The following is a 21,924-nucleotide window of genomic DNA, read 5'->3' on the forward strand; positions in this document are numbered from 1 at the left end:
CTCACGATATAACTACGACAAGAAAATTCGAGAAATAAGAGCTAATACAGAGGCTTATCGACAACCATTCTTCCCACACGCCATTCGCGAAAGGAACAGGGAAGGGGGGAGGTCAGTCAGTGATATCAGAACTACCCTCCGCCACACACTGTCAGGTGGCTTTCAGAGTATTGATGTAGATACAGATGTGTAGGGCAGTTCTTTCGCAGATGGATTGTATTTCGTTAAGATTTTCTCAGTCGATCTCAGCTAGCCATCTGCTATGCTTTTCTTCCTTTCTTATGTGATCCTTCCAGTTTAGGTCGCTCTGAATAGTTACTCCTTAGTATATTACGGTACTTACTGTTTCCAGCGATTTGTTGCCGATGGTGTAATCGAACAGTACCAAGAATCAGCCACTCGGAGCATGCTAAAGAAGCATTCGCCAACGTGAGAAACAAGATAACTAATCTTAGCATGCTTGATCGTGGTCGTCTGACTGGTCCCAGATCCTTGCTGCGTGCTGCCTTCAGACCTGTCCTAGCCCCACACCTATAATGAACAGGTAAATAGTCCCATCTGTTTTCATTAAGTGCCATGGACTCAAATGGCTCTGAGCACTATGGGACTTAACATCTTAGGTCATCAGTCCCCTAGAACTTAGAACTACTCAAACCTAACTAACCTAAGGACATCACACATCCATGCCAGAGGCAGGATTCGAACCTGCGACCGTAGCAGTCCCGCGGTTCCGGACTGCAGCGCCTAGAACCGCACGACCACCGCGGCCGGCTGCCATGGACTCCGAACTGCTATGCAACTCAGCATTTTTTCATGTACACAAAACGTTGTCCGAGATGAGAAAAGCGACAAATGACAGTAAAAACTCTTTGGGAAGCCGGTGATTGGAAGCTGGAGCGTTGTTCAAGCAGTCCGACTCCAGGAGCAACCAGTTCCGTGATTACTATGCAGTCGCCCCCGGCACGTGTAACAGCCTTGATCACCTACTCATGGGAATAGAGTCCTAAATGTTTATCTGGCAAATTCAGTGCTAGAGAACAAAAACAATTTGCACACAGCCATACCTCTCAGAACAGTCTGATTTCTATAGCTTACAGTTGCCAATATTTACATTTATGATACCGATATGTCACGATGTAAAACTAGCGCGGCCGTACGTTGATAAGCTAATTTCTATACCTAGAGTGTACCTACAAATGTTCCAGATATCACTCTTAAGACAAAAGTGGGCATTGGTCTGCGGAATGGCAAACAGAGCTTTTGAGTACCTCTAACCGTAATATAGCACGTGACTTCTGTTTGTGATGTATGTTTATGTGCGTCCTTTATAAACTATAGAGCATCGTAGACAACTCTGACGCTCTGAATAGGCCGGCCGCTGTGGCCGAGCGGTTCTAGGAGCTTCAGGCTTGCCGGCACGGTAGCTCAGCGTGATCGGTCAGAGGACTGCGTGCTCTCTGTATTAAAAAAAAAAACTGAATCAAGGAATCAACTATCAACTTGAACGGATGTCTTGTAACGTCCGCCCAGACCAAACGCAATGAACTACACTCCTGGAAATTGAAATAAGAACACCGTGAATTCATTGTCCCAGGAAGGGGAAACTTTATTGACACATTCCTGGGGTCAGATACATCACATGATCACACTGACAGAACCACAGGCACATAGACACAGGCAACAGAGCATGCACAATGTCGGCACTAGTACAGTGTATATCCACCTTTCGCAGCAATGCAGGCTGCTATTCTCCCATGGAGACGATCGTAGAGATGCTGGATGTAGTCCTGTGGAACGGCTTGCCATGCCATTTCCACCTGGCGCCTCAGTTGGACCAGCGTTCGTGCTGGACGTGCAGACCGCGTGAGACGACGCTTCATCCAGTCCCAAACATGCTCAATGGGGGACAGATCCGGAGATCTTGCTGGCCAGGGTAGTTGACTTACACCTTCTAGAGCACGTTGGGTGGCACGGGATACATGCGGACGTGCATTGTCCTGTTGGAACAGCAAGTTCCCTTGCCGGTCTAGGAATGGTAGAACGATGGGTTCGATGACTGTTTGGATGTACCGTGCACTATTCAGTGTCCCCTCGACGATCACCAGTGGTGTACGGCCAGTGTAGGAGATCGCTCCCCACACCATGATGCCGGGTGTTGGCCCTGTGTGCCTCGGTCGTATGCAGTCCTGATTGTGGCGCTCACCTGCACGGCGCCAAACACGCATACGACCATCATTGGCACCAAGGCAGAAGCGACTCTCATCGCTGAAGACGACACGTCTCCATTCGTCCCTCCATTCACGCCTGTCGCGACACCACTGGAGGCGGGCTGCACGATGGTGGGGCGTGAGCGGAAGACGGCCTAACGGTGTGCGGGACCGTAGCCCAGCTTCATGGAGACGGTTGCGAATGGTCCTCGCCGATACCCCAGGAGCAACAGTGTCCCTAATTTGCTGGGAAGTGGCGGTGCGGTCCCCTACGGCACTGCGTAGGATCCTACGGTCTTGGCGTGCATCCGTGCGTCGCTGCGGTCCGGTCCCAGGTCGACGGGCACGTGCACCTTCCGCCGACCACTGGCGACAACATCGATGTACTGTGGAGACCTCACGCCCCACGTGTTGAGCAATTCGGCGGTACGTCCACCCGGCCTCCCGCATGCCCACTATACGCCCTCGCTCAAAGTCCGTCAACTGCACATACGGTTCACGTCCACGCTGTCGCGGCATGCTACCAGTGTTAAAGACTGCGATGGAGCTCCGTATGCCACGGCAAACTGGCTGACACTGACGGCGGCGGTGCACAAATGCTGCGCAGCTAGCGCCATTCGACGGCCAACACCGCGGTTCCTGGTGTGTCCGCTGTGCCGTGCGTGTGATCATTGCTTGTACAGCCCTCTCGCAGTGTCCGGAGCAAGTATGGTGGGTCTGACACACCGGTGTCAATGTGTTCTTTTTTCCATTTCCAGGAGTGTATATCGAACAAAAAAAAAATTATAGTCTGAAACCGCGCGACCGCTACGGTCACAGGTTCGAATCCTGCCTCGGGCATGGATGTATGTGATGTCCTTAGATTAGTTAGGTTTAAGTAGTTCTAAGTTCTAGGGGAGTGATGACATCAGACATTTAGTCCCATAGTGCTCAGAGCCATTTGAACCATTTTTCGAGCTCTGAGTAGACAGGGTTCGATAAAATAATACAAACATCAACGGAAAGTGGTCAGAGACAACCTGAGAATAACATAAAATTAATACTTTTAAATTCTAAATAATTGTCTAAAGGATATTGTACACCTCTTCAAAAAGAAACTGTTCCAGTTCCTTGAGATGCAGAGGTTCATCAGCTCGCAGTTTCTTTTCCAGTACGTACTGGAATGACATTAAGGCTAGTGATTGTAGACGTCAGGAATATAACCTGTGTTACCGTCATGTTCATCTAGCTAGTCACGGTCATTTCAAGCGTACAGTTGGGACCGCTTTCATAGACCTTCACCAGTTATCTTTCATTGCAGAGTGTTCATGTTTTTGCGTCATCAGTTTTCTGACTTGTCTGACGCGACTCGTCACGACTTACTGTCCTGTGACAAGTTGCCCATTGGAGACTAGAACTTGCACCCAACATCAAAAAATGGTTCAAATGGCTCTGAGCACTATGGGACTTAACTTCTGAGGTCATCAGTCCCCTAGAACTTAGAACTACTTAAACCTAACTAACCTAAGGACATCACACACATCCATGCCCGAGGCAGGATTCGAACCTGCGACCGTAGCGGTCACGCGGTTCCAGGCTGACGCGCCTAGAACCGCACGGCCACACCGGCCGGCGCACCCAACGTCCTCTATTAATTGTTGAATATATTCCAATCTCACCTTCCCTACAGTTTGTACCCTCTACAGCTCTCTTTGGTTCACAGAAATCACTTAAAATCACGATGTGACCGCTACAGAAACATCTTCTTGCTATTTAGGAAAAAGTGCACTCGTTGGACATTTCCACTGATTAGTCCTCCGTCATGCAACTATGAACCATCATTAAAAATAAATAAATAAATGAAACTAGTTACTTATGTAGGTGCGAGAAATGTGTCAAAAGCGGCTCCACAGTGAATGTTTTATATCTGTCGCATTGTTTTCATTGAAAGTGTGTTCTTCTGATGCAAATTAAGCTCTTCAGTCACTTTCATCGAAGCATACTTATTACTACAGGTAACAATAATTTTAAAATTCTAAACTGAGCTACAACTTAACTCCGTCCGAACAGACCTCGGACGGTCCAACGGTACCGACCGACCGTCGTGTCATCCTCATCGACAGGCGTCACTGGACGCGGATACGGAGGGGCGTGTGGCCAGCACACCGCTCTCCCGGTCGTTGTCAGATTTCGTGACCGGAGTCGCTACTTTTCAACCAAATAGTTCCTCAATTGCCATCACACGGGTTGAGTGCATTCCTCGTGCCAACAGCGATTTTGATTGTCTACAGTCTCTATTAATAAGACTTGTTTTCTTCTAATACACTGGTCAGCAAAACTTAAGGACGAAAATAACTTTCACATGGTATGCTACTGTCAAAAAAACTTGGCTCGATGAAACTTGGACCATACATAGTAAGACTGGCTACGACGTAGCACAGAAGGTAACTTAATATGCAACGAGACGAACAGAAATCACACTTTTATTCAAAGACTGTGAATACGCTGAAGTCATCGCGATTTATTAAGGTCCCCTGGGCGTTACAGACCTCCACGCTGCCCTCCAGTGAGCTCTTGTTTGACACCGCTGAAGGCGCCAATGGCGGTGGTTTGGCGTTAGTGGAATCTGTCCTTGAAGGAACCGATTTGTAACAGTTAGTTGTGTCACTGTGGTGCCAACTGCTGTTCAGATTGCTGCTGCAGATGCAGTACGATGCGCCAGAGCCATGCGCCGAACACGGTGGACTTCCCTGTCGGTAGTGTCACGTGGCCGTCCAGAGCCCGGTCTTCTTGCGGCAGTACATTCTCGTGAACACTGCTGCCGGAACATATATATAGTGGGTACATTCCTGCCAAGTCTTTCTGCAATACTGCAGGAGGAACATCCAGCTTCTCGTAGCCCTATTACACGACATCGTTCAAACTCAGTGAGAAGTTGATAATGGCGCCTTTGTCGCCGCAAGGCATTCATGACTAACGTCATCTCAGCACGTCCAATCACAAAAGCAGCCAACACTCACGACCGATACAGCGTGTATTTAAAGCAAACCTGATTTACATTCTCACAGTGGCGCTGCTAGCGCCACACTTATGCGACTAGCGCGAAATTTGAATAAATATCATGTTTCAGATGTAGCAACACGCCTACCCAACTTCCGTTAATGTCGCACAGCTCCGTCTTGGTGCTGCGATTTTTTTCCCTTCAGTGTATTTATCTGGGAAAGTCTTATTAAACAAGCCGACGTGACAACTGGCACAGAAGCGGACACATATTGAGCACGCGTACAGCAATATAGAGATATTTATAGCTTATTTATGACAAATACGTCTTTGGAATACCACTTTATCATGTAAGGTTAAATTTGGTATTAACGAAGCTACGCGTTTTACTGTTAGTCAGATGTCATAATGAGAAGCAAAATAGTGGGGGGGGGGGGGAAGGAGGGGAGAGGAGGAGGAGGGAATTTATAAAAAATGAATTCTTCGACAAATCTCGGTGCACCGTTGTGGCGTACATTAAAAACCATAGAAGTTTCATTTTATTTTTACTGTTTTGTTCTGTTACCGTTTCCGAGCGTATCCATTCAGAAATCTTAGATTGCACTTTTTTCAATGGTTGTATGGGCATGTATGAAAAAACTGTCTCTTATTTTGCTCTACACTACCAACATATTCAAATCCGATCAAAATCCCTTGGTTAGGTATACTTGTAAATCTCATGCGGCCATCCACAGTTCTATTTTCCATAGTTATCTGAAGTCATTCTAGCTTGTGTTCCGTCTCTAATGATGTCGTCGTCTTCGGGACGTTACAGCGTAATATTTCTTCTGTGGTTTGTTGTATAACGAACGACGATATTGATGGTGCGGGAACAAGAACGTAGTGAGACAGGGAGCTGGGCAGCGTGTCACTGGGGCCTCCGCGGGCTGCATCGATCTGCGGCGGAGTGGCCGCACCAGCTGTAGCCGCGACCCGCAGTGCTGGGCGACGACCTCGCCAGCCGAGCGGCACGTGCGTGTTTTGCTCCTACTCTGCTGGGAACGCCTCTACTTTCGCTCCAGCCAGGCACCGCACCACAACATTCTAAACTCGCATCACTTTATTCTCTCGGCAGTTGTACTGATGCAAATAAACCTTAATTCGACTGAAGTATTTAGTAAATCGACAGGTCTATACATTGAGGTGACAAAAGTCATCAGATACCTCCCAGTATCGTGTCGGACCTCCTTTTGTCCGGTGTAGTGCAGCAACTTGACGTGGCATGGATTCAACAAGTTCACTGCAGAAATATAGAGCCATGCTGCCTCTATAGTTGTCCATAACGGCGAAAGCGTTATCGGTGCAGCACTTTGTGCACGAACTGCCCTCTCGATTACCTCCCATAAATGTTCGATGGCTTCGTGCCGGGCGATCTGCTTCGCTCGAACTGTCCAGTATATTCTTCAAACCAGTCGTGAACAATTGAGGCATAATGACAAGCAGCATTGTCATCCACAAAAGTTCATTCGTTGTTTGGGGACATGAAGTCCATGCATGGCTGCAGATGGTCTCCAAGAAGTCGAACACAACCGTTTCCAGTCAATGATTGGTTCAGTTGGCCCAGAGAACCCACTCCATTCCACGTAACACAGCTCACGCCATTATGGAAGCACCACCGGCTTGCACAGTGCCTTGTTGACAACTTGGATCCATTGCTTCGTTCAAATGTTCAAATGTGTGTGAATTTCTAAGGGACCAAACTGCTTAGGTCTTCGGTCCCTAGACTTACACACTACATAAACTAACTCATGCTAAGAACAACACACTCAAAACCCATGCCCGAGGCATTGCTTCGTGTGGCCTGTACCACATTCGAACCCTACCATTAGTTCTTACTAACTGAAATCGGGACTCATCTGACCAGGTCACGGTTTTACAATCGTCTAGGGTCCAACCGATATGGTCACGAGCCCAGGAGTGTCGCTGCAGACGATGTCGTGCTGTTAGCAAAGGCATTCGCATCGGTCGTCTGCTGCCGTAGCCCATTAACCCCCGATTTCGCCACACTGTCCTAACGCATACGTTCGTCGTATGTCCTAAACCGATTTCTGCGTTTATTCCACTCAATGTTTCTTCTCTGTTAGCACCGAGAACTCTACGCGAACGCAGCTGCTCTCAGTCGCCAAGTGAAGGTCGCTGGTCACTGCGTCAACCCCTGAAATCTATCTCGACACATTCTTGACGCTGTAGATTTCGGAATATTGAATTTCCTGACGATTTCCGAAATGGAATGTCCCATGGCGCCTAGCTCCAACTACCGTCCCCCGTTCAAAGTCTCTTCGTTCCCGTCGTGCGGCCATAATCACGTCAAACACCTTTTCACATGAATCACTTGAGTACAATGACAGCTGTGCCAAAGCACTACCCTTTGTCTACGCGATACTACCGCCATCTGTATATGTGCATATCGCTTTTCTATGACTGTCATCTCATTGTAGATAATTTCAGTAGTACGGACCGTTATTATGAAACGTGAGTTTCTCCAGAAATCTTCACATAACTTACGGGAATATAGCCGGGTGACGTCTTCGATATTTCAACATAGCATTAATTCTATCCCTATGTTTCTTGACAAAGGAGAGAGTGGGTTTCTCGCAGAATTGAAGCAAAAACCTCCATCTTTTAGTTTATAAGGTCATTCTTTGGTTGTGTGGTGGCTCTGCAAACCGAGGCTTTAAATTCCCTTGCTCAGTGCTTGCTTCCTCCATTTGTGCCCCTAAAAAATGACGGACTTCATCTGTTGGCGGTTGTCGAAGACGTCACCCGGCTCCATCCTCGTAAATTACACTGATGAAAAAAAAGAAAAAAAAACATCGGAACACCAAGAAGCAGTTGTATGACATTAACGGAAGTTGGTATGCGTGTTTCTACATCAGGAAGATTATGTGTATTCAGATTTCGCGCCAGACTCATAAGAGTGGCGCTAGTAGTGCTCGTTTTTCCCGCGTGCCGTTCGAGAGTGGAACGGTAGAAAGACAGCTTGAAGGTGGTTCATTGAACCCTCTGCCAGGCACTTTATTGTGAATAGCAGAGTAATCACGTAGATGTAGATGTATGACGGTGTAGATTAGGTTTGCTTTAAATAAACGCTGCAACGGCCGTGAGCTTTAGTTACCTTTGAGACTGGACGAGGTAAGTTGATGCTAGTCAAGAATACCTTTAATGGGACAACGACGCGATTATCAACGCGTCACTGAGTTTGAACGAGTTCATGTAATAGGGCTACGAGAAACAGGGCGTTCCTTCTGCGACATTGCAGAGAGACTTGGCATTGAACGTAGCTCCTCTGTACGATTGTTGGCAGCGGTGCTCACAACAATATACGGTCGCAAGAAGACCGGTCTCCGGACGAACACTTGACGCTACCGCAAGGGAAACCATCGCTTGAAAATTTAGCGTGGGGGTGGGGAGAAAGGAAAGCAAAGGGAAGGGTTTACTGATGTCAGCTGCATCGCGACATCACGCGGAATCAGCGGCGACGAGCGAAAACGTGTGCCGGACCGGGATTCGAACCCGGGACCTACTGCTTACTAGGCGGGTGCATAAATGAATGCGCCATCCGGGACACAGTGCTATCACAACTGCGTGGGCTATCTTGGCACGCCTCAAGGCCGACCCACACTCCCACCGAACACCACCTATTCGGACATGCCCGAAAGAACAGACACCACACATTCATATAAACGAAGACGATCGTGTTCGGTGCGTGCCTGTGACGCTTCGTACGTAATCATCAGTAGCAACTTAATTAGCACTGGCAGTGTTACAAATCGGTCAATTCAAGGACAGCTCCGAGCCAGACACTCTGTAGCGTGCATTCCGCTGACCCCAAACCACCGCCATTTCCGACTTCAGTGGTTTCACGCGAGAGGTCATTGGAGGGCGCGTTGGAGGTCAGTGGTGTTTCCTGAAGAAAGCTGGTTCTGCCCAGTGCCAGTGGTGGTCGTGTGTTGGGGTTAGGAGGAGGCTAGTTGACGACATGCAACCAGCCAGTCAGTGCTGACATGTTGTTTCGGCCTTCTCGATCACCAGATCTGTCTCCAGTCGAGAACATATGGGACATCATCGGACGACAACTTCTGTGTCATCCACAAACAGTATTAACCGCCCCTGTGTTGACCGACCAAGTCCAACAGGCATGGATCTCCGTCCCACAAGCTGTCATCTGGCACCTATACTACATATTACATGGACGTTTGCATGCTTGCATTCAACATTCTGGTGATTACACGCGCTATTAATGTACCGGCTTTTCACATTTGCAGTGGCAAACTTACGTTAACGTAAGATCTTGCAATGTCAATCACTTAAGCATGTTACCTAGACAAATGTATTCCCGAAATTTCATTACTCTACATTCACTTCCGTCAGTGTGTTTGGAGAAGACTGTTTACAATATATACAACTAAGCTAGTGGATGTCGGAAGCTCCATGACGTTCTTCGTGCATGATGCGGTTGTCTGTAGCAAGATAGCAACGCCAGGAAACTGTAGCAAGACCTGCAGAGGAATGATAACTGGTCTAGGGACAGGAATGTGAACCTGAACTTAAATAAATGCAACTTGTGCAATAATTACACCAACATTGACGAATCACTGGAAACAGTAAAACATGCTCGAGTAACCATATGGAGCAACCTAAAGTGAATGACTATATAAGACCGACTGCAGGAAAAGCAGATGCCGGGTTGAGATTCAGAGGAAAAACCTTAGAGAAATGTAATTCGTGCACGAAGGAAGTGGCTTACAAAAACTAATTCGACCGAAGCTTTAATAATGCTCATCTGTCTAAGGCCCTTACGAGGCAGTGTTAATAGAAGAGATAGAGAAGGTCCAACGTAGAGCGGCGCGTTTCGTCACGGGATCGTTTAGTCGACTCGAGACCATTTACGGAAATTCTCGACAAACTGCAGTGTCGGGACATTACAAGAGATGCGTCGTGGATTGCGGAGGGGTTTGCTATTGAAATACCGAGATAGCATGTTCCGAGAAGAGTCGAGTAACTTATTACTTCGTCCCATGTGCGTGTCTCGAAATAGGCACAACGAAAAAAAAAATCTGAAAAATTAGACCTCATAGGGAAGTTTACCGACAACCTTTCATCCAATGCGCAGAGAAACAGGAACAGGGAAAGGGGATTGGGTGGAAGGGGCAGCAGATGCGGTACCAGAAGTACCCTCCACCACACACCGTAAGATGTCTCGCGGAGTATAGATGCAGATGTAGACTTCTTGCAGAACAGCAACAAAGTACAGACACAAACAATGGACGGAAGGGGAATTTAAAGGTCAATGACTCTTCGGTATCCCGGTCATTAGGAACGTACGGGCGGCTAAAAATGAATCATTCGTTTTCAGAGTTTAGTATTTACAAAAGTATTACATGAACAAATACCGTTGATGCATGAAACTCACCGAGTTTCCATTGCGTCCATCAACTGGCGTTACTAGTGCAGTGCCCCGACGAAAAGGCGACAAAGCAAGAAAAGAGTTTTTGTATTGGTATATGAGAGATACTTAGCTGTTGTAATAGTGCAGCGTACATTCAGGAGGAATTCTGGAAAAGAACCCCACGTAAACAGAGCTGTGGGTGAGTTGGAATCGTCAGTTAAGAGACCATAGTTGTCGCTGTAAACAGAAAAGTACCGGTCGACAAAGTGTGCCAGATGCAATCGTACGCAGTCCAAGAAAATCGACAGTTCGCACAAGGCGCGAAATTTGAATACCTTAGTAAACTGTGTGGAAGATTTTGCGACGACGGTTACGTTTCAAAACTAACTGCCTGTAACTCGTGCAACAGCTACAACCGGAAGACAATATCCGGCACCTTCAATTTTGTATCACAGTTCAGGTAGCACTTCAGGGTGAACATTTCGCCTTCAAGCTGATCTTCAGCGTCGAAGAAACCTTCCATTAATCACCACAATGTAGAGTGCAGAGCACTGAAAATCCTCATGCAGTTGTGATGCATGAACGACATTCCCGAAGGCTAATGTTTTCTGTGCAGTGTCACAGTCGAAGCAGTATGGGCTGTTTTTCTTCTATGAAAAGACTGTAACCGGTGCCTCTTACCTTGATATCTTGCAGTTGTAGTTATTCTCACAACGAACTGCTGATTCCGAGAGTTTCATTTTACAACAAGAAGGAGCACCTCTTCATTGGAGCACAGGTGTTCGTCGCTACTTCAACGACGAACTTGCGCATCCCTGGATTGGGCTTAGTGGTGAAGAGATGTACCTCTGTTCTCTTTGACTCCAGACCACCTGACGTAACGCCTCGAGACTTTTTCCTTCGGTGAAGAGGGAGAGGGGGGGGGGGGAGGGGATGGCATGTTTACGTACCCCTAGGGCCAGAACACTGGAACAGTTCAGAGAACGCATCAGTCCTGCTGTGATGCCCATTGACAGGATGTTACTACACAAGAGAGGATCGAACTTGACTACAGCTAGGATGAGTCTTGCTTCACCAGAGGGGCACTTATAGAACACCTGTAGAGTGAAAAATGCGAATTTGGTGGGGTTTCCGGTTCTATTCATGCAGCAATCACATTTGTACATGTTGACACTGGAAAATATAGAGCTTTGAAAACGAATGAACCATTTATAGTAGCCCTGAAGATGTAGCTTGAAATGGACGTGGATGGAGGTAGGAAGAGGACGTGAATTTGGTAGAGGAAACGCCCCGATATTTGGCTTGAATGGAAAACAACGACAACCAAGCCAGGTGCGGGTTTTAGCTCAGTCCATCCAGAATACTAGTCCATTGACTTAATGAAAAGTCAGCTCCATCTTCTTCGATTAGAAAGGGAAAGAGATGACGTCAAAAATATCAAGTAAAATCAGTATTAGCGAAGGCAAAAGAAGAACTAGATGTTGGAAAGCGCAGCCCTTCTGCAAGGAAAATCCCACACAAGACGTTGGTGCGATCAGCTCTTCAGTAGGAATATTATTTGAACGTTTGGAGTCCTTATGAAGTAGGCATGACTACAGGTATCGAATTAATTCAGAAGCGCGGCGCTAGGATTCTTATAGGTCAGAATTACCCAACCAAAAGTGTAACAGAGATGCTCGGGGAACTTCAGTCGGAATCTATGGAAGAAAGAGGACATAGGTGTCGGGAAACAATATTAGGTAAACTTAGAGAATGTATATCTGAGGTAGACAGTGTGTCCATTCTGCTGTCACTGTCATGTATCTCGGGTACGGATCATAAGAATAAGAGAGATTAGGCCGCGTACGGAGGCATATACAAGTCCTGTCACATTCCTCTCGTTCAACATGCGAATGCAGTAAAACAGAAACTCGCTAGTACTGATACGTAGTCTCCTTCGCCAGGCATTGTACAATGAATTGGTGGTGTAAAGCGGATCTATAGTTCGAATTAAATAACTTTGTGATTGAAATGTAGAAGTGGTGGAGGGGCGTCACAGCTGTGCGCGGCCAGCCGGTACGCGGAGGATCGGACATGTTTGCGTGACCTTGCGATGACAGACGCCCCACGGAACGACTCACCGTGTTTTGGTTCACTACTAGGTTTCCGTAGACATTCTCCAAGCGCGTTATGAATATCTGTGATGCCCTGTTTTCCACTAAAAGAAACTCAATGACAGCTCTCTGCTTGGAACGCACCTCCGTTACAGATGCCATTTGGAAGGCTACTAAAGCGCCGCCACCTATCGGAACTTTAGAAAACTATAGGGGTTGAAGCGGGAGTATGCCACGACATCACACAACAAATTTCGCATTTTTTCAACCGAAACTGGCCGAGAAAAAGAAGTTGAGCATTACTTTTTGGGCGCCCCTCGTATAAAACAGAGGAAATACCTTCAAACTTCAAGAGATGTGAATACTAACGAGTAATCAGTTTAATAGCTTCTGGTTGAAAAATATTGGCACTAAATATTTACAGAATGGAAATGCTGGTAGAAGCCGACCTTGGGGAAGATTAGATCGGGATCTGGGAAGATTCAGGAATACGTGAGATAGGACTCGCCCCATGACTTATCGTAGAAGATAGGTTGTAGAAAGGCAAACCCTCGTTTATACCATTTGTAGTTTTAGAGAAAGCTAATGACAATTTTAACTGGACTACAATGTTTGAATTTTTGAAGGTAGCAGCGATAAAATAAAAGGAGTGAAAGGTTATTTACAATTTTCACAGAAACCAAACTGCAGTTGTAAGAACCAAAGAACATAAAAGGGAAGCAGTGGTTGTGAAGGGATTGACACAAGATTGTAGCCTACCTTTCATATTATTCAGTCTGTACATTGAAGAACAATTCAAGCAAACCAAGGAGAAATTTAGAAAAGGAATTAAAGTTCAGGGGAAAAAATTAAATCTTTTGAGATTTGCGGATGACATCGTAATTCTGTAAGAGATGGCAAAGGACTTGGAAGAGCGTTTAAACCGAATGGATACTATCTCGAAAAGAGATTATAAGATAAATATCAACAAAAGTAAAACAGGGGCAATGAAATGTAGTCGAGTTAAATCAAACGATACTAAGGGAACCAGATCAGGAAATGAGACACTCGGGGTAGTACAGGAGCTTCGCAATTTGTGCAGCACTGTTACTGTTGATGGCGAAAGTAGAAAGGAATAAAATGCAGATTACCAATAATAAGAAAATAATTTCTAAAAAAAAGAGAGAGTACTTGTTAACATTTAGCAAAAATTTAAGTGTCGGGAAATCTTTTCTCATGGTATATTGCGTACACCCTTGCTCGGAAGTTAAACGGAGATGATAAGCTGTTCGCACGAGAAGCGAATAGAAGCACTTGAAATTTGGTGCAACAGAAGAATGCTATAGATTGTATTAGTACATCGAATAATTAATGATGAGGTACTGAATCGAACGGGAGAAAAAAGAAATTTATGGCACAACTTGATTAAAAGTAGGGAACGGTTGATACAACACATAATGAGGCATCAAGGGATCATCAATTCCGTAAAGGAGGGGGGGGGGGGGGGTGAGGGGTAAAAATTGTAGAGGACGATCTGAGCACGAATACAATAAGTAGATTCAAATGGTGTTGTTCAGAGAGAGGACACTTGCACATGACAGAATAGCTTGGAGTGGAGCATTAAACCAGTCTTTGGAGTGTTGACAACAACAACAGCGTTGTTTTTCATATGTAGAAATGGTATTTTCTGTACTGAAAACAAGCATGAATTCGCATGAAATGTTAATCAATATATCCCACATGCATAGAAATACTGGGGTATCGATGTGGTAGAGTTCGGTCTCTGTGTAGTACTTCCATTCCCTCAAGGTGTGTCAAGAAGATCTCTCCACTTACGTTCCTGTCTCTGGGAACCATTACGGCAGTGGCAGGGAGAATGCGGGTCGCCAGCTGCGCAGTGTAAACAGTGGCAGCCCACATTCCCTCAATGTGCGCAGTTATCGCTGCACCACGCGACGCGGCCGTGGAGAACGCAGCGGCGCCAGCGGCTCAGTTGAGTCTGTTACTTCGGGGCCGCTCACCCGGTTTTTAGGAACCACCTGTGATCACACGAGTAACGGAATAGGCAGCCCAAGGCTCCAGACATCTGCGCAACATCTAAGAACTATGACCTGTATTCATTCTTTCGACTGGTTTGATGCCGCCTGCCATTAATTCTTTTCTTGTGGCAACCTCTTCATATCAGAGCGACACTTGCACCCAGCGTCCTCCGTTCAATACGATTCCTTGATGCCCCAGGATACGTCCTGTCAATAGATCCCTTCTTATAGTCATGTTGTGCCATAAACTTCGTTGTTCCCATTTCGATTTACTACCTCCTCATCAGTTATTCGATCTATCCATCTAGCCTTCAGCATTCTTCTATGGCACCACATTTCCGAAGCATCTATTCTAGTCTCATCTGAGCCACTTATCGCCCATGTTTTACTTCTGTGCAAAGCTACCACTTAACAAATACCTTTAGAAAGGACTTAATAACAGTTAAACTTATGTTAAGTGTTAGCAAACTCCTCTTTTTCAGAAATGCTCTTCCTGCTATTGCCAGTCGGCATTTTACATCCACTCTGCTTCGGCCGTTATCAGTTATTTTGCTGTCCAAATTGCGAAACTGCCCCATTCTCTAACCAAAATACGGTCAACATAGCCTGATTTAACTTGACTGCATTCCATTACCCTTGTTTTACTTTATCGATGTCCGTCTTTCAGCTGTCTGGAATGTTGAGAAACAGAAGATACCCCATGGCGGCAAGGCTTATGGTTCGAGGATAGTTTTCCTTTGTAAATGATCATAATCACAGAGTCATACATCTCTGTACTGACCGCGTTGAATAACATTTTCAGCATCTTGTATATCTTCCACTAACTGTAAAGCAGTCCTTATATCACGCAGAGGGACGATCACATAGGTGTCAACTGCCTTCTCTAGTGCTATTTTTACCTGTCCACTGCATTTATTGCAATTGGTCAAGGTATGATCTATGACGCCGATAATGCAGACCGAACTAGAGAATTTCATCACGTCTCATATATAAGTTAGGAACAATTCTGGTGGGTCGTACAGAGAAGAGGAATTAACGTGTAAGCTAAAGAGGAATTATCCTGCTGGAAGAGCACGTCACACTCTCCTTGCAGAAACGGCGATGGAATGGTCTGGATAATGTTTTGGGTGCATCTTCATTGTTCAGTGTTAGCTCAAGAAACATCGGAACTGTGCGATTTTTGTATCCTATAATATAATATGCCTCGAACTGTCTGTTCAACGAATGACGCGGCACTCTCAAACGTCCGTAAATGACAACAAAGCAGGTTCTTCGTCTCATTGCAAATCTAATTTTACACCAGGAAACAGTGGCAGATATAATGCGCTTAAACTCTGAGTGTGCCATAGATTCTAATTTGTTCCGCAGCTGTCGTCCGATCAACAATGGCTGATAACAGGATATTCTCGCCAATCTTGCAGTCACTACGTCGTGTCCACCTCTAGCCAGAACGAACAAGACCGTGCTCCTGTCTTGGTCCAACAACATCAATGCTGACACGCATGTCCTACGTGTAGGGAAATTCTTTAGGAGAACTGTCCAGCGTCGCGCATACCTGCAATACAAATTCGCTATAATTCAGCCAATTCTCCTACACCGACGTGGCATATCGGCAGTGTTAACCAAAGTAGTATAATATCTCTCTTTCAGTAAGTCAGATACGCTTGTTAATGACTCAGTGTGTATGCGGTATCAGTATTGTACACCAATTAACCGTGGTTTTTTTGTTATTCATAGCATAAATTCCTTTTGCAGATATGCTGCTGACATGAATATTAAAATACGGCCTTTTTTCTAAGAACCGGCCTGAATACCAGTTTACCTTGCTTTTTATTGACTTATTTCTTCTCGTAGATTGAGCATTCGGCTCCTGTTCAGTGACAATCCTTTAGCAACAAGTATGTGCTTTTATTTCCTATTGTTTGCTGTTTGTTTTCCATGTATCGGGATTGTCGGGACCAATTTCAGTATCTCATTTTTGTCTCACACTTTCTCTTCAGTTTCCTCCCATTGCGACTAAAAGACCATCAGCGTAAGTGACTGCTTTCGTAAGTAAGTGCGTGGACAATAGCGTGGCTTTTAATGACAGATTCTTTAGATATATCAGCGAACTTTTTAGTATAGTTGTCGATGTAGTTAAACAGCAATATTGTTTCGTGTTATACATTCTTCAAGTGACTTTTGCCAGAGACTGAAACTACACGGTATGTCAGCAGGAACACTCTTCTTACTCCAACCAACGTTATTTATTAAAGAAGTTATCGAGTAGTTCTCGAGACGTAATTGTAAAAATGGTCCACTTACGTTTCCTTTAAATCGCGTTGTAGGCCTTTTGATCAGTATTTAGACGTCAGGCTGAGTTGTCGTTGTGTGTTTTGGCTGCAGGTGAGCCACAAGGCGGTGATCGGCCAGTTGCTGGACATCGAGACGCGGAGGGATCGCTCGCTCAAGCTGTTCACCATGGACCGCTACTACCTCATCACCAAGTACAAGACTGCCTACCACACCTTCCAGATGCCCGTCTCACTGGCGCTCTACATGGTGAGTCCATTCTAACATCAGGTCGCACTTTTTATTCGCTAGAGAATGTAAACTGCACAGGAAAATTATATATGAATGCTTGATGTCTGTTCTTTCGCACACGTCGGAAAGAACAGACGACACGCGGGATCCGCAGCTCTAGTACATGTTATGTAAATTGAAGGTGAAGGGGGGCGGGAGGGGGGGTGTGGAGAAATGAAAGCGAAGGAAAAATTGATGTCAGCTGTATCGGAGCATTATGCGGAATCAGCGGCGATGAGAGAAAAATATGTGCCCAACAATGATTCGAACCCAGGATCTCCTACTTCCTAGGTAGCTACATTAAGCACTGCGCCATCTGGACTCATTGTTCACCCTCATTGCGTAGGCTGTCCCGGAAAGCCTCTCGGCCGACCCACGCTCCCACCTACCACCATCTATCCGCAGTGCCCGTCCACGTTCTCCATGCTCGCTACTTTGAATTCCCGCAGAAGACTGAACATAATTGTGCAACTGTAGTGAAGGTGTTGGACTCAATGCCCACTGAGAGGAATCAGTTATAAAGGGAGAACATTAATACAACCGACAAACTGCAGGGACGGATTCCTGACTGGAAATGGAGGAAAAAAATCTACATCTACATCTACATGGATACTCTGCAAGTCACATTCAAGTGCCTGGCAGAGGGTTCATCGAACCACCTTCACAATTCTCTATTGTTCCAATCTCGTATTGCGCGCGGAAAGAATGAACACCTATATCTTTCCGTTCGAGCTCTGATTTCCCTTATTTTATCGTGGTGATCGTGCCTTCCTATGTAGGTCGGTGTCAACAAAATATTTTCGCATTCGGAGGAGAAAGTTGGTGATTCGAATTTCGTGAGAAGATTCCGTCGCAACGAAAAACCCCTTTCTTTTAATGATTTCCAGCCCAAATCCTGTACCATTTCTGTGACACTCCCATATTTTGCGATAATACAAAACGTGCTGCCTTTCTTTGAACTTTTTCGATGTACTCCGTCAGTCCTATCTCGTAAGGATCCCACACCGCGCAGCAGTTTTCTAAAAGAGGATGGACAAGCGTGATGTAGGCAGTCTCCTTAGTAGGTCTGTTACATTTTCTAAGTGTCCTGCCAATAAAACGCAGTCTTTGGTTAGCCTTCCCCACAACATTCTCTATGTGTTCCTTCCAATTTAAGTTGTTCGTAATTGTAATACCCAGGTATTTAGTTGAATTTACGGCCTTTAGATTTGATTTATTTATTTTGTTACCGAATCATGTGGATGACCTATACTTCTCTCTTACTTAGGCTCAATTGTCAATTTTCGCACCGTACAGATATCTCTTCTAAATCGTTTTGCAATTTGTTTTGATCTTCTGATGACTTTATTAGTCGATTAACGACAGCGTCATCTGCAAACAACCGAAGACGGCTGCTCAAATTGTCTCCCAAATCGTTTATATAGATAAGGAACAGCAAAGGGCCTATAACACTACCTTGGGGATCCTATGAACTCGTGTCCTGAAATGCGTCATTGCCACGGTACATGGCGCTGACGAATAAATATTCCTCTTACCACGTGCCGTGCGTTCCTTGTCTGTTGTAGGCTATGTTATTGACGCAGCGTACTGTAAGCAGCAGCATGATCCGGTATTCAAATAGAAAAGAAGTCGAGATGGTGTTTGTGTGCGGTCAAGCTGATGGAAACGGTCGAGGGGCAGCACGGCTGTTCCTAAACAAGTACCCTCACAGGCAACAAGCACATCACAGTACATTACAAGCCCTTTTTGGACGCTTGAGTGATAATGGGTCCTTTCAGACAGGCAGCGGATTGTGGGTACAGCAGATTTGGAGACGGGGTTGTCTATGATATTCAGACAAACCCTAGTACAAGTTCCCGGCAAGTGTCCCCCAACACGGTGTAAACCAAAGTATGATCGTGTACCCTGCATGACAACCGCTACCATGGAGGTCACTTTGAACGTCTGTTGTGACGTGGATACGATGTACCTGTGTACCGTGTTTCGAGACGATTTTTCGTCGTTGTACGCGCATACCGTCCATTTCCGGACACACGTTCATATGACCTTTTTACCTCCATTTCAGTTCAAGAATCCGTCCCCGTAGTTTGTCAGTTTTATTAATGTTTACCCTGTAGATGAATGTGGATAGGTGGCGCTAGGTGGGAATGCGGGTAGAACGAGAGGCGTGAGGGACAGTCGGCGCAATCACGATGAACAAACACTGTGTCTGGGCGGCGCAGTGGTTAACGCAACTTCCTAGTAGGGGGAAATACTAGTCCAGCACACGTTTTCATTCCGCATAATGTCCCGATGTAGCTGACATCAATAGTTCCTTCACTTTCTTTCGATCTCCTCCACTCCACTTTCATTTTACATAATATGCGCAGGAAAAGTTTTGCACTACTTTTTATTTTAATTTTTTGGTCGGAAATGTGCACCCTCAATACAGATGAGTAGAGCCATTGTGGATATTCAGGTAGACCTCCCCCATGTACGACGGCCGGGAAAGGAGATGTCTTCCTGCTGAGTACTAGGGCATACGAGTAGTAAGGGAAGCGAAATGGGGGATTTTGTAGCAAAGAAAGTGCATTGTGATACTCAGTCAGTGCAGCGTGTCATCTCACTAGATGCTATCACCTCGCTGGTGAGGCACAGTCGTGCGTGGATGTGAAGAAAAGTGGCTGTAAGTGACGGACAATCAGCTGCACGTACTGAAATCAGCAACGCGGCCGTGGCGTACCTCCTTTCAGCCACAGCGACGGGATGAGGTCCATCTCACTCGTCTTCTCATAGGACACTGCCCTTTTACTCACGGCTTCTTGCACCAGCGAAACGACCCTCCAATGTATGGTGCTTGTGACATGGAGATCACGATATGCCACATTTTAGTAGACTCTGACCAGAGGGCAGCAGCTCATTTGTTAACAGGTTTGTCTTCTATTTTAACTGACAATGACACGAATGTGGTACGACTTTCAAAGTTTCGTGAAATGCCTCAACTGTTCCTTAAAATTTTAGGGAGAAATTTTTAATACGTTATCAGGATGGCTGGTTCATGTACTTTTTTTATTCATCAGTCAATCACATTTACTTCTGTTTCAATTGCCAGTTTTAGAACATCTGCCAACCTTAGCGCTGTCGTAATGGATGTGAGCTGGTGTGAATGTGCAGATGATCCTGAGTGAGGTTGGAAAGGAGCGCGTGTATTTCCGTAAGTTTGTCAACATACTCCGAAGGTTTATCTCAACCTTAGATCGCGTCCTCATTTTCCCTTTGAGGCAAAATGGGTTGTGACCATGGGAAATTGTCTACTGAAATGGCGACACATTTGAACATTCATCCGCTATCATGAGAAAAAACAGATATGCCTGCTTCCTACAATTTTTGATCAGTAGTTACCCTGATAAGAAATAACAAGACTGTGTAGACACTGGGCACTATGCAACACAACCGTCTCCAAACGGTAACAAGTTAGCCCAAAAAGTTTCGAGACTGGATTAATAAAAATTAGAGATACATCAAGGTGGCAGTGTTTTTAATGCTTCAGGTGGTCTACATAGCCTCGCCCCATTTGAGTACAATGCACGGAACGTTTCTACAACAATGTGAAGCTGTTACAGAAGTCCTCCTTTGGGATGTTGTTCATCTCACGCGTCACATTTGCTTGAATGCCGGTTATACCGTCAAAGCGTTGACCCTTCGTTTGAACTTCTGCACTTTGTCGTTTTGTGATTTGATAACACCAATTCTCGCATTCAGTCAAGTCGCGGAGATGTCCACACGTCGTTGGTTTTGCTCGGGAATCAAAAAGCACAGAACAAACTCTATAAACACTTTTCTTTCTACAGAATATTCTCTCTTGAACACTTGATTCAGAGACTTTGCTCCATTGCGAATTGTGATGCGACAACGCTGACAACCTACCGGTACATTCGCACGCCCACTACTCAACACTGCCTGCTCCCAACTGACCGTTCGAATGCTCATCTCTTGTGTACAGTTGTTAGTTCAAGCTGCCGCCGTAGTTACTGCTGTGATGTCGCTTATACGCCAGGAATAAAATAAGTCGCGGAACTTTATGGGCGAATGGCGTATATTGGCCTCTAATCTTCCTTTACGAGCAACGATACACCCCCCCCCCCTCCCCAGCACAGTGGCGTGCGAAGAAGGTGGGCAAGGGAGAACATGTGAAATAGAACCTCCATCAACGGCATCGGGATCTCTTTAACGACGAGTGCAGATTTGTCTGACGCCTGGTGATCGTTGTCGAAGAGTGTGAAGGCAGCCAGGTACCAATGCGCAACTCAGACATGCAATCTCAAGGATCATCCACTGGTACGATATCATGTGCGAATGTCGGACCACTCTAATTACTATTGAGGTTTAATCTGAGGGCTGTACAGTACTGGGACAGCAACTACAACATACACTCAAGATCGACAGTCAACTACTCGGCAGTGCGTCGGACTTTCAAGACGATAATGTACTAACACAATGCACCCACCTCGTGAACACCTTTATCTGTGAGGTAGGAATCAACCAAATGGAATAGTCTGCGGTGTCTGTTGACATCAACTCGATTAAGAATGCTTGACATCAGTCGAAACCGGTAGTCTCAGAAACTCTCCTGCACAGTGGATAATCTCAGAGGGCCA

The 21,924-nt window shown here is 45.8% G+C and overlaps 1 protein-coding gene across 1 annotated transcript in view; it reads left to right on the forward strand.

The window, feature by feature from the left end:
• The window catches only part of LOC124798421 (farnesyl pyrophosphate synthase-like), a 262,415-nt gene that overhangs the window by 182,267 nt on the left and 58,224 nt on the right, over positions 1–21,924 (forward strand). Inside the window, exon 5 of the mRNA XM_047261823.1 lies at positions 17,111–17,266. Coding sequence (XP_047117779.1) covers positions 17,111–17,266 — 156 coding nt within the window. The remainder of the gene's footprint in view (positions 1–17,110; positions 17,267–21,924) is intronic.

The sequence above is a fragment of the Schistocerca piceifrons genome, chromosome 5 (assembly GCF_021461385.2).
Source record: "Schistocerca piceifrons isolate TAMUIC-IGC-003096 chromosome 5, iqSchPice1.1, whole genome shotgun sequence".
In the NCBI taxonomy this organism is placed as follows: domain Eukaryota; kingdom Metazoa; phylum Arthropoda; class Insecta; order Orthoptera; family Acrididae; genus Schistocerca; species Schistocerca piceifrons.